Source organism: Triticum urartu, chromosome 7 (assembly GCF_003073215.2).
Source record: "Triticum urartu cultivar G1812 chromosome 7, Tu2.1, whole genome shotgun sequence".
NCBI lineage: Eukaryota > Viridiplantae > Streptophyta > Magnoliopsida > Poales > Poaceae > Triticum > Triticum urartu.
Genome location: NC_053028.1, coordinates 262,834,776 through 262,846,664, shown reverse-complemented (window position 1 = coordinate 262,846,664; position 11,889 = coordinate 262,834,776). Strand labels below are relative to the sequence as shown.

General features: G+C 48.1%; 1 protein-coding gene across 1 annotated transcript; it reads right to left on the bottom strand.

Annotated features, from left to right (window-relative positions):
• Nucleotides 1-2,526: 2,526 nt before the first annotated feature.
• On the bottom strand, nt 2,527-3,972 carry LOC125520571 (spermidine synthase 1). The gene is made up of 2 exons (XM_048685525.1): nt 3,031-3,972; nt 2,527-2,940 (listed from the first exon to the last, which is right to left on the bottom strand). Exons 1-2 carry the CDS (start codon nt 3,807-3,809, stop codon nt 2,745-2,747), a joined length of 975 nt encoding a protein of 324 aa, XP_048541482.1. The 5' UTR covers nt 3,810-3,972; the 3' UTR covers nt 2,527-2,744.
• Nucleotides 3,973-11,889: the final 7,917 nt, after the last annotated feature.

Sequence of the window (11,889 nt, the reverse complement as noted above, 5' to 3'; positions counted from 1 at the left end):
CTTTGCATGAGAAAACTTTTGTTGTATTGAAGTATGTGAGAAAATATGCTGGAATAAAACAAATATGTAAATTGATCTGTTCAGATTTTTTTTATGCATACCCATTTATGTTCTACTCCCTTCGTTCCTAAATATAAGTCTTTTTATAGATTCTAATATAGACTATATACAGAGCAAAATGAGTGAATATATACTTTAAACTATGTCTATATACATCTATATGTAGTTCATATTGAAATCCCTAGAAAGATTTGTATTTACGCACGGAGGGAGTATTTTTTCATTTTTCATTTTATATTTTGAAATAAAATTTATAGTTTAAGAATTGTTCTTCTCACATTGTAAGAGCATCCACAGCAGGACCGCACAATTCTGCTCTCTGGCGAGGGCATGCATGTTCCTCCGCTGCCGTTTCTTCGCAATGCGGGCGCGGTTCTGGAGAAAGCCGTCCGCACCCGCATTGTGAAGAAACGGCAGCGGAGGAACACACACACCCTTGCCAGAGAGCATAATCGGGTGGTCCGTGCCATGGCCAGACTGCCATCGAAGAAGGAGAAGGCGGACAGCGACGGTGAGTACTGCTCCGGCGACGAGTAGATTCGGCTCGAATCCGATTTGAGATATGATAATTGAAGGTGTCTGGTTGTGAGAACGCAAATTTAAGGCTTGACCGGTCAGTGTCCACGGACACGTCTGGGCGCGGCCGCTGGGCCAGATTTGCAAAGTCCGTCTGTGGATGCTCTTACAATGTGAGAAGAACAATTCTCAAACTATAAATTTTATTTCAAAATATAAAATGAAAAATGAAAAAAATACTCCCTCCATTTGTAAATATAAGTCTTTCTAGAGATTTCAATATGGACTATATATGGATCTATATAAACATAGTTTAAAGTATATATCTACTCATTTTGCTCTGTATATAGTCCATATTAGTATCTGTAAAAGACTTATATTCAGAAATGAAGGAAGTATAACATAAACGGGTAAGGTAAAATAAATCTGGACAGATCAATTTACATATTTGTTTTATTCCAGTATATTTTCTCACATACTCCAGTACAATAAAAGTTTTCTCATGCAAAGTCTGAATCGTCTTTCCGCCATGGTCAACCCGAGCGTTGCTAAGTGCGCAGCTTTGGCCTTCACTTGTTAATGTCCCTCCGATCAGGAATGCATGCCAGATGTAAGCCCGCATGTTACGCGGTGACTGCCAAGAGGCGAGTCACCTGATCTCGGTCCGGCAGTTCTATGGGGTTTGAGCGATGCGGCACAAAACCCTCACATTTTGTCGATCGAAAGGGTTGCTCTGAAATTGCATTTGACATCGAGACGTTTGCAGAAGAGTTTGGTATGGACAACAAGTTCACTAAGAAGAAAAAGATTGAGCGGCATACAAATGATAATCCTTAAGGGAAAAGGCTATTTCACTAAACAAAGTTAGCCTATTTGGCCGATTTAGGAGACCAGACGTATGATCCTTCACAATCAGGCTCAAAGTCCTTGTTGGAAATGTTTTTTAATAGCAAACAAGGGCTCTGCCTAATACATTCAGAACTTTCTTTTTATGTATAATTTAATAAAGAAATAGCAATTATTCATTTCATTTCATTTTTTTGCATTGGTAGTTCTTTTTCATTTGAAAGGGCAGGCACTTACCTCACACACACCCCCTTAACCTTGGGTCGATCTCTAACCCTAACTCGGAGTGGCATAGCTCAGAAGGAAGAAGAAAAAGTACGACAAATGGTAGAACATATTCGCTTTTTTGGCTGAATTTAGATGGTATTAGTAGATCAACTGATTAGCAATATAGGCATGATGAACACGGATGATGGCCCCCGCAAAAAAAACACGGATTGATGGACCGGATGGTTTCACTGGATATATCTTGGTTTAGAATGTGTTGTACTGCTAGTGATATGGACTACCTGTTGTTAGTTCATATGTTGTCGGCTGCGTACGTTTGTGTGTGCCACAGTTATCACTATTTACTTAAGTTGTCCTGTAACTTATACTACCTCTATTGAACTGCAAAAATGTCATTTCAAGTTGTTCATGATATGTTAGGAAATGCTTCTCCCCACCCCACCCCAATCATAACAACCATGTTACTCCGTTAAACATGCACTCCTGTAGCACTCTTATTTATGTTTTTTGATGTTAGTTGGGGATATCTTATTAAGACATCACACAAGCATATATAATTAACAAATAGTCTTCCTCTGATACAAAAATCCAACCTTGTTGTGTCCACAAGGCAGGGTATTATTCCAAAAATGTAACCAATTTAATCCAACCGTGTTCTGTCCACAAGGCAGGGTCTTATTCCAAAAATCCAAACGAACTGCCATGACAGAAACTGTCACCCCTGCCCCCCTAAACGCAGTAAAAACCGCTCGCTTCGTTCGTCCTTTCTTTAATACCCCCTCCATATCAAAATATAAGACGTTTTTTACATTATCATAATGTCAAAAAATGTCTTATATTTTGATATGGAGGAAGCATAAGATAAGATAAGAAAACTGCAGGGCAAAAAACTAAATTCAGAAGGTTCTCATACCACCAGGTAGCCAGGAAATACAACCTGAGACATACAGCAGACAGAATCACAGGTACCAATAATTTCCATGTGGGCTTATTGCAAGTTAATAAAAAAGGGGGCTTTTCCTCTGTCTACGCTAAGACAGATTTCTCCCGGTGTTGAAATTGGCCTTGGTTTCAGTGACCATCTTCCTAAGAAACTAGTTAGCCTTGGCCTCAATGACCCTCCTCGCAAATGATGGCAAACAAAACGATGCGGTGTGGAACTCGGAATTGTAGAACTTGAGCGGCCCCTTTGATTTTGTGGAGTATTCGTCCTCCTCGATGCTGAAGACGGGATGCTGGAAATCAACACTAGGTCCCTCCGTGGAGCAGAGCATGAAACCTATCACTCCGCTGCAACAACAACCGAGAATCATAAACTCGGTGGCTAAAGAAAGGAGAACCCAGTTCGATCACATAGAAGACAGGATCAGTTGCGCATACCTAGGGTATGTGGGCACCGTAGTCCATGCGTAGTTCACCGAGCCTTTGAAAACCTGGCGACAGTTGGTGACAATGTCCTCTATGATGTGCATGTGCAGCCATATGCTCTCCGCCTGGGTGCAGACGACCCCGCCCGGACGCAGAGCCCTGGAGACGGACTCGAAGAACGGCTTCTCGAACAGCTCCTGGGCAGGGCCTACCGGGTCGGAGGAATCGACGATCACTGCATCATAGGTGCCCTCTGGAGCATTCTTCAGGAAGGCGACGCCGTCGCCGATGTGCAGGGACACGCGAGGGTCCTCGAACCCGAGGGCCAGATGAGGGAAGAACTGCTTGGACACATCGACCACCATCTTGTCGATCTCGCAGATGTCGATCTGCTCCACCGAGGAGTGCCGCGAGACCTCCCGCAGAACGCCGCCGTCTCCACCCCCGATGACCAGGACCTTCTTGGGGTCTTTGATTGAGCAGAGAGGGAGGTGGGTGATCATCTCCTGGTAGGCGCACTCGTCCCTCTCCGTCACCTGGATCACCCCATCCAGGACGAGCACCTTCCCGTAGGTGGAGGACTGGAAAACCAGCACGTTTTGGTAGTCCGACTTGCCTTGAAACAGGACCTTCTCCACCTTGAGCGAGTGCGCCTCACCGGGCCACATGGGGCTGATCTCGGAGAACCACCCGGGGATGACGGCGGAGATCCCCGCCTGCTCCCCGGCTCCGTCCGCCGCCGCAGCGCCCTCGCCCTCCCGCGCCCTCTTCGCCGCCGTCTCGGCCTCCATCCCAAAAGCCTAGAGCGCGACGACGGCGAGACGAGCTCGGCGGCTTGGGTGGATTTCGTCGGCGGCGGCGGCTAGGTGTAAGGTGGGGAGGGATGTCAGCCTCGGCCTTGAGGTTAGGGCTTTATTCCCTCGGGATGTGTCGGCGGCGGCTAGGGTTTTTCTTTTGCCTCCGTGTGAAAAGCATACGGCTGGTATTCGGGCACTCGGGCTGCATCGGATGCCGCACCTGTGTGGGGACGTGTCAACGTGGGACCATCCACCGCTTTGCCATCCGAGCTTATCTTTTGCCGAGTTTTCTCTTCGTTTTCTTCCCGATTCTTTCCGGTCACGTGCAAACCATTCATGCCCAACCTTGCCGTTTTTTATTTTGCGCTAAACTTTAATCATAACCATAGATTTAAGAGCAACTCCAACGGAGTCTGTTTTTTGTCCGTTCAGATCAGTCGCACGCCCGACGTCCGCTCAGTTTTACATTCGGGTCGGCAGTGCGCCCAATGCGCCGACCCATTTCATGTCCACATTAACTTTAAAAAAAGGCCTGCGGCTGATCATGCCAACGACCATGTCTCATCATGCCGGCACCATGTCAGCGACGGCATACAATGTCGGCTTCAGGAAATATCATCACAGTTCATGCTGGCGCACTCGTCAGCCGGCAGACACACATGCCAGCACACAAAAAAGGGTGGAACTTGAGTTCGACCACACCATCGTGGCCCCGTGGTCATGCGAGCACACCTGCCAACATACAAAAAAGACGGCGCTCGCCGTCATAGATCACTCGTCGTCGAATTTGAGCATGTCGGCCTGCATCTTCTCGAACCACGACCTCTTTCTTGGCGACACGGTGTTGAGATCCACCTTCATGATCTCCACTCCGGTCATCATACTCGCGAGAGCCACTTCTTTGGCCTTGGTCTTGGCGTTGACGGCCTCGATCTCTAGCATCTTGGCTTGCTTCTCCACCTCGAGCTCGAACATCTTGGCTTGCTTCTCCACGTCCATCTCAAGCCTCTTCCTTTGGATCTTCATGAAAGCGTCCATTTGCTCTGCATTGAAACGCCAGCGCTCCTCCTCCCTTGGGTCCTTTTTGTTCATCATGCCCTCCACGCTTGCGATCAAGGCGTTGGATGCCGCACCCCGCTTGTCCTTCTTCTTGGAGTTGGTCTTCCCCCGCGGCCATGTCGGCTCGCCCTCCCCAACCTCCTCCACGGTTTGCTTCCCCCCATGCGACTTGAGGGCGGCATATTGCGCCTTGAACTTCTCCTCATCCTTGATGACCCGAAAGCAATGGGAGAGGTTGAAGCACTTGCCATTGTGTTGAACCTTGAATGCCTCCAGAGTTTGAAATGCCTACAAAATGTTTCCATGCAAGCATATGGGCAAATGATATGCAAATGAACACGCAAGCATGAACTTGATGACACAAAAGAGGGCGCTTGTTAGCATACCATGTCTTACATGCCAATGCCGCTCACGGGGCGGGCCTTGATGCTCTCAAGAATGGCGCAAAACTTGTTGCACTCTTGTTGGATCACCCTCCATCGCTTGGAAATGGGCACCCACCCGCGCGTACTCACAAGTTGGTAAGGCGGAAACTTCTTGCGCTCATGAAACTCTCGGTGGACACGCATCCAAAAGGTTGAATGCTTTTGTTCGGCGCCTGCCTTGGGGTCTTGTCCAATGTCTCACCAACACTCGCAAAGAAGTTTGTCCTCGGCCACTGTGTATGCCTTCGTGCGCTTGCTCTTGCGCTTTGGCTTAGGACCAGCGGCTTGGTTGGCGAGCTTGTCCTCGAACAAGGGCTCCACTTCGGTGTCGCACTCGTCCTCTTTCTCTAACCCGTAGTCATCCGGGAACTCATGGTCGAGTGGGAAGCCGTCCAGGTCGATGCCGATTGATAACCCACAAGTATAGGGGATCGCAACAATTTTCGAGGGTAGAGTATTCAACCCAAATTTATTGATTCAACACAAGGGGAGCCAAAGAATATTCTCAAGTATTAGCAGCTGAGTTGTCAATTCAACCACACCTGGAAAACTTAATATATGTAGCTGTCGGGACCCCGATTCTAAGTCACACCGATCTAGCATGTAACACGTCATATCACTTTGCGGCCTCACGCACGGTATTCCCACGGGTGTCTCCTTACCTGGCCCGGGACCGTTTGCGCCTTTTGGCTCACATATATGATAGTGTTGCTAGCATCCATATGACAGAGAATTCGGGCCGACATGACTAGTCGTGAACCCAAAGTGGCACTAACTTACGGGGACAGGCATACATGAAACAACATCGAGCATGTCGGTCATCAGCGTGTGAATCCGGGCTGTAGCAACTAGGCTAACAGGACTCCGGGAATCCGGGCTGTAGCAGGCTAGCAGGACTCCGGAGATCACTGCGTGACATTTCCCCGAAGGGACAGACACAGGAACGATGTGAATCACATGCCGGCCAGTCTAAGTGTTCCGGAGCAGTAGTGTTGGGCTATCAGGACTCCAGTGAACCGGGCTGTAGCGGACTACCATGGCTTAGTGGAAGCACGACTACATTTCCCCATAAGAGAGGCTACCAAGAATAGACAACTAGGTTGTCGGATCCCACACATAGCAATACACGTCACACGTACTCATAACATGCAAGTATATGTTGTACAACATGGCATCACAATATAACTCAAACTCATATAGATAAAGGCCCAGAAGAGCCACATAGCACAATACAAACAGGGGTCTCATGACCCATCATTCAGAGCATACAAGCAACGGAAGCATTACATGTATGAGTACAGACATCTACAAATGAAAAAGGCTGAGAAGCCTGACTATCTACAAGTCCCTCCCATGGTACAAGATCGTAGCTGAGGTAACAAGCTACTCGTCGAAGTCCAAGCGGAACTATTAGTGAGACAGATGTCTCATCTGTAAAACAAAACATAAATAAAGCAAACGTGAGTACAAAGGTACTCAGCAAGACTTACATCAGATCATATCATACATGCATTAGTATCAAAAGGCAAGGTGGGGTTTAGTTGCAGCAAGCCGGCTTTGACTCAGTGGCTATCCTGTTCTACGACTACGAGTAAGTCCTTTGAGGTAGGAAAGCGCACATGAGTCCACTAATCACCACATCAATACACTACTACGGATTCATTCCCGTCTCCTTACGAGAAGGCCATCCATAGCACTCACACTTGTCTTGAGCATTTTAGAGTATCCATTTCAATTTGTCTATGTACCACGTAAACATCCAAGAAGTCCATAACCGCGGACCCAGCTATTCGAATAGATCATGATAACCCTGCAGGGGTGTACTTCGTCACACACGCTCTCGCCACTTACCGCCATGTACATGTCATGTATCTCGGCAACCTTCAAGCGGAAGCCTGGCGAGGGTGTCGGCCACGACCTGACTAAGCACACAAGACTCTAGTCCAGGTTTATCGCCTATTCGGGTTCCATCCGCAAGGAGATTCGGCCGGGGTATCGCTCACGACTCCAAACAATGTGAGCAGGGTTCCCAAGCCCACCATCCGGGTGCCACTTGGTACACCGTGCCACTGTGCGTAGTCTGTCCCAAGCCCACCTGGCCGGGTGCCACTTGGTAGACTACTAACACTACCTACCAACACCAGAAACTAATTGCAACTCCTGGACAGAGATCAAGTTGGTTAATAAGTCGAGAGGGGCACTTAAGCATTCCAATGTGTGGTAGTAGCTAGTCATTGGACGACATACACAGAACGCAGTGCTTAAGGACGGTTTCAGTGAGACAACCCACCATGTACTCCTACATGGCCTCTCACCGCCACCTTTACCAAATCGTGTTCACACACTTAACTCTCAACATCAGAACATAGCACTGCACTCCAATTCATTCCCAATGAATCAAACCTGACATACTCTAAGAAATAGCAAGCAATGCATGGTAGGAACACAACATGGCTCAATCAACTCCTACACATGCTAGTGGGTTTCGACTATTTACTCTGGCAACGACAGGTCATGCAGAGGAGTGGGTTCAACTACCGCAGCATAAAGTAGGAGTTGAATCGTTGTTGTCCTAATTCAATAAAAGAGAGCAGGAGCGAGAGGGTAGGATTGTATCGGAATGAACAAGGGGGTTTGCTTGCCTGGTAGATCAATAGGGGGGCACTGCTCCTTTGACAGGTACTCTGGATCGGTCTCCAGAGTAGGACCTATCGAGAACGAACGGTGTCGGCAATCAATACACAAGCATATGCAACAATATGATGCATGAACATGGCATTAATGTGTGATGTTGTTTGAGCTAATGCAACTAGCATTCATTTGGTTGAAGTCCATGTGAACCAAAGGTTCAAATGCATCTCCAAAATAAGCTCTTATAAATGCCATTCATGTGTTTTCACCTATACAGTAGGTATGAGTTGGTTTGTCATGCATGAAAATGGCACAGATGGATAGATTGCATTTTTCTGATAATTTTTCATATATAAATTATTTCAATCTGAGCTACGGTTGAATTTCTATGAATTTTAGAAGTTTATATCATTTTTTGGATTTTCCTAATTTATTTTTAAACCAGAAAATGATTAATTGCGTTAGCATGACAGTGGTATGACGTCAGCGAGTCAAATGGGGCTGACCAGGTCAAATCTGACGTGTGGGGTCCACACGTCAGTGTCACAGTTAATTAACAAAGGTTAATTAGCACTAACACTAACCTAACTACAGATTTAGTCAGAGACGGGCCCCACCTGTCATTGACCCATACGGGTCAAATTTGGTCAACTGGGGGGTTCAAACCCAGTCAACCCGCCGGCGTTTAGCCGCCGGCGAGGCCGAACGCGGCGGAGGGCTCGGGATCGTCGCTCCGGCGACCATTCGGGCGGCGGAGACCACTGACGAGGAGCTGGAGCTCGTCCGCGTCGTTTGGAGCAAACGGGAGGTTGCGGGGGTGCCGGAGCTCACTGGAAACGAGCTCGAGGCGGCGGCCGGAGTTCGGCCGGGTGCACGCACAGCGCTGCGGTGCACGACAGGGGCTGCGGTTGGCGGCGTGGGCTTGCTGGGGGGCTGCTGAGCGTGTTGGCGTGCGCGACCGCAAGCTGCGGTGTCTAGGATGACGACGGCGACATGAACGGCCGCGAGGAGCTATGGTCGTGGTGGCAGACGGGGCTAGAGGGCGCCAGAAGAGCAGGGGAGAGGGGGGTTCGACGGCGGGGCTCACAGTGGATCCTGCGGAGGCGTTAGCGAGCTCGGGGGAGGCCCGGAGCGTGCAGGGCGGCGAAGGAGATCTTCGGTGGCCGGAGATGAAGACGACGACGACAGTGGCTCTCCAGGGCTTCCCGCGTCGCGTGGCTCGACGGAGAGGTAGCATACGATGGTGCGGAGCTTGCAGACACGGAGAGATGGTGAGGGGGAGGCGGTAGCTACGACAGCGACGAGCTGCGGCGATGGCAGCGCTCGGTCGCAGGAAGAGGGAGAGATCCAGGGGAGGAGGGAGAGCGAGAGAGAGAGTGAGAGAGGTCCGAGGCGGCGTGTGGCGTCGTGCAGGACATCCAGGGCAACGAGGGGGAGGCCAGGCAGGCAGGTGGCATGTCGGCACGGCGGTGCGCGCGCGTCGGCCACGCGCCCGGCCGACTAGCGCGAGGACAAGGACGACTGGCACTGTGCCAGTGGGCCGGCTGGGCTGCACAGTGCCAGGCCGCAGGTAAGCACAGGTAAGCATTTTTTTCCACTTTTGTTTTCTTTTCTATTTTCTGACATTTGTTTTAACTTAATAACAATACTAAATCATTTTATTTTCTTCTGACATTTTTTGTAGGGACCTAAGGGATTAATCCAAAGCCCCTCACCAAAATTCAGAATTTTTGGACATATATAAAATATATAACATATATATCCAATGCAAATAATTATTGCATTAATTCCAAACGGCCAAAATAAATATTTATGAGCTCCTAAAAATATTGGTTTGAAATTTACCTCTGACCAATATTTACAGAGAGCAACATGAACATTTTCTTGGACCTTTTTGGAGCAATTTTTATTTGGGTCATTTCCAGAAATGATTTCTGAGGGTTTCACAAATCTTCATTTCAAATTTAAATGAAATTTAAACATGATGAACACATGACTGGCTAGTCTAGGTCATACGAGAACTAGGGATGTGACAACTCGCCCCCACTCAGAAGAATCTCATCCCGAGATTCAGGAGTTGGCGGAAAGAAAGTGGGGTACTCAAGTCGAAGATGATATTCTCGCTCCCAAGTAGCTTCTCTCTCGGAATGATGAGACCACTAAACCTTGAGAAACTTGATGTTATGACGTCGAGTGACACGCTCTGCTTGATCAAGAATGCGAACAGGGTACTCTCGATATGTGAGGTTATTTTGGAGATCAAGCATTTCGTGGTCCACTCCGCGGATGGGATCCGAGAAGCAACGCCTGAGTTGAGAGACATGGAAGACATCATGAACTCGAGAATGATGTGGGGGTAGTTCCAACTGGTAGGCAACCTCTCCTCGTTTAGCGAGAATGCGAAAAGGACCAATGTAACAAGGAGCCAACTTGCCCTTGATACCGAAACGATGGGTGCCCTTCAAAGAAGTAACCCGAAGGTAAGCCTTGTCGCCTACTTCATAAGCCACTTCCTTATGACGACGGTCATACTGGCTCTTTTGACGAGATTGGGCTGTTTTCAAATTCTCACGAATGATGCGAACTTGCTCTTCTGCCTCCTTGTAGGATCGAAAGTATGTCTAGAGGGGGGTGATTAGACTACTTGACCAAATAAAAACTTATCCTTTTCCCAATTTTAGTTCTTGACAGATTTTAGCAACTTTGGACAAGTCAAGCAATCTTAACACAATTCAAGCAAGCATGCAAAGAGTATATGAGCAGCGGAAAGTAAAGCATGCAACTTGCAAGAATGTAAAGGGAAGGGTTTGGAGGATTCAAACGCAATAGGAGACACGGCTGTTTTTGTCGCGGTTCTGATAGGTGGTGCTATCGTACATCCACGTTGATGGAGACTTCAACCCACGAAGGGTAACGGCTGCGCGAGTCCACGGAGGGCTCCACCCACGAAGGGTCCACAAAGAAGAAACCTTGTCTATCCCACCATGGCCGTCACCCACGAAGGACTTGCCTCACTAGCGGTAGATCTTCATGAAGTAGGCGATCTCCTTGCGCTTACAAACTCCTTGGTTCAACTCCACAATCTTGTCGGAGGCTCCCAAGTGACACCTAGCCAATCTAGGAGACACCACTCTCCAAGAAGTAACAAATGGTGTGTTGATGATGAACTCCTTGCTCTTGTGCTTCAAATGATAGTCTCCCCAACACTCAACTCTCTCTCACAGGATATGGATTTGGTGGAAAGAAGATTTGAGTGGAAAGCAACTTGGGGAAGGCTAGAGATCAAGATTCATATGGTAAGAATGGAATATCTTGGCCTCAACACAAGTGTAGGTAGTTCTCTCTCAGAAAAAGCAAGTTGGAAGTGTAGGTTTGTTCTGATGGCTCTCTCCACGAATGAAGAGGGGGTGGAGGGGTATATATAGCCTCCACACAGATTCTAACCATTACACACAACTTGCCAATCTCAGTGGGACCGAATCGATAAACTCGGTCGGACCGATTCAGCAAAGCTAGTGACCGTTAGGAGATTCGGTGGGACCGACATGCAACTCGGTAGGACCGATATGGTTAGAGTTAGGGCATAATGTAATCTCGGTGAGACCGATTACACAAACTCGATGAGACCGATTTTGGTAATAAGCTAACCAGAGAGTTGGTCGGGTAAACTCGGCGGGACTGATTGCTCATTTCGATGAGACCGAAATGTTATGAAAGAGAAATAGAGAGTTTACATTGCAATCTCGGTGGGACCGATCGCTCATCTCAGTGGGACCAAAACATTATGAAGGGAAACAGAGAGATTACAATCCCATCTCGTTGAGACCGAGATCCCTATCGGTGAGACCGATTTGCCTAGGGTTTGTGGCAGTGGCTATGACATTTGAACTCGGTGGCGCCAGATAGAAAGAATTGGTGGGGCCGAGTTTGACTTTTGGTTTAGGTCATATGTGGATGTG

Coding starts and splice junctions, on each gene's coding strand:
- LOC125520571 (XM_048685525.1), bottom strand. CDS start 3,809: ATGGAGGCCGAGACGGCGGCGAAGAGGGCGCGGGAGGGCGAGGGCGCT. Junction 2,941..3,030: donor ACGGTGCCCACATACCCTAG/GTATGCGCAACT, acceptor TTGTTGTTGCAG/CGGAGTGATAGGTTTCATGC.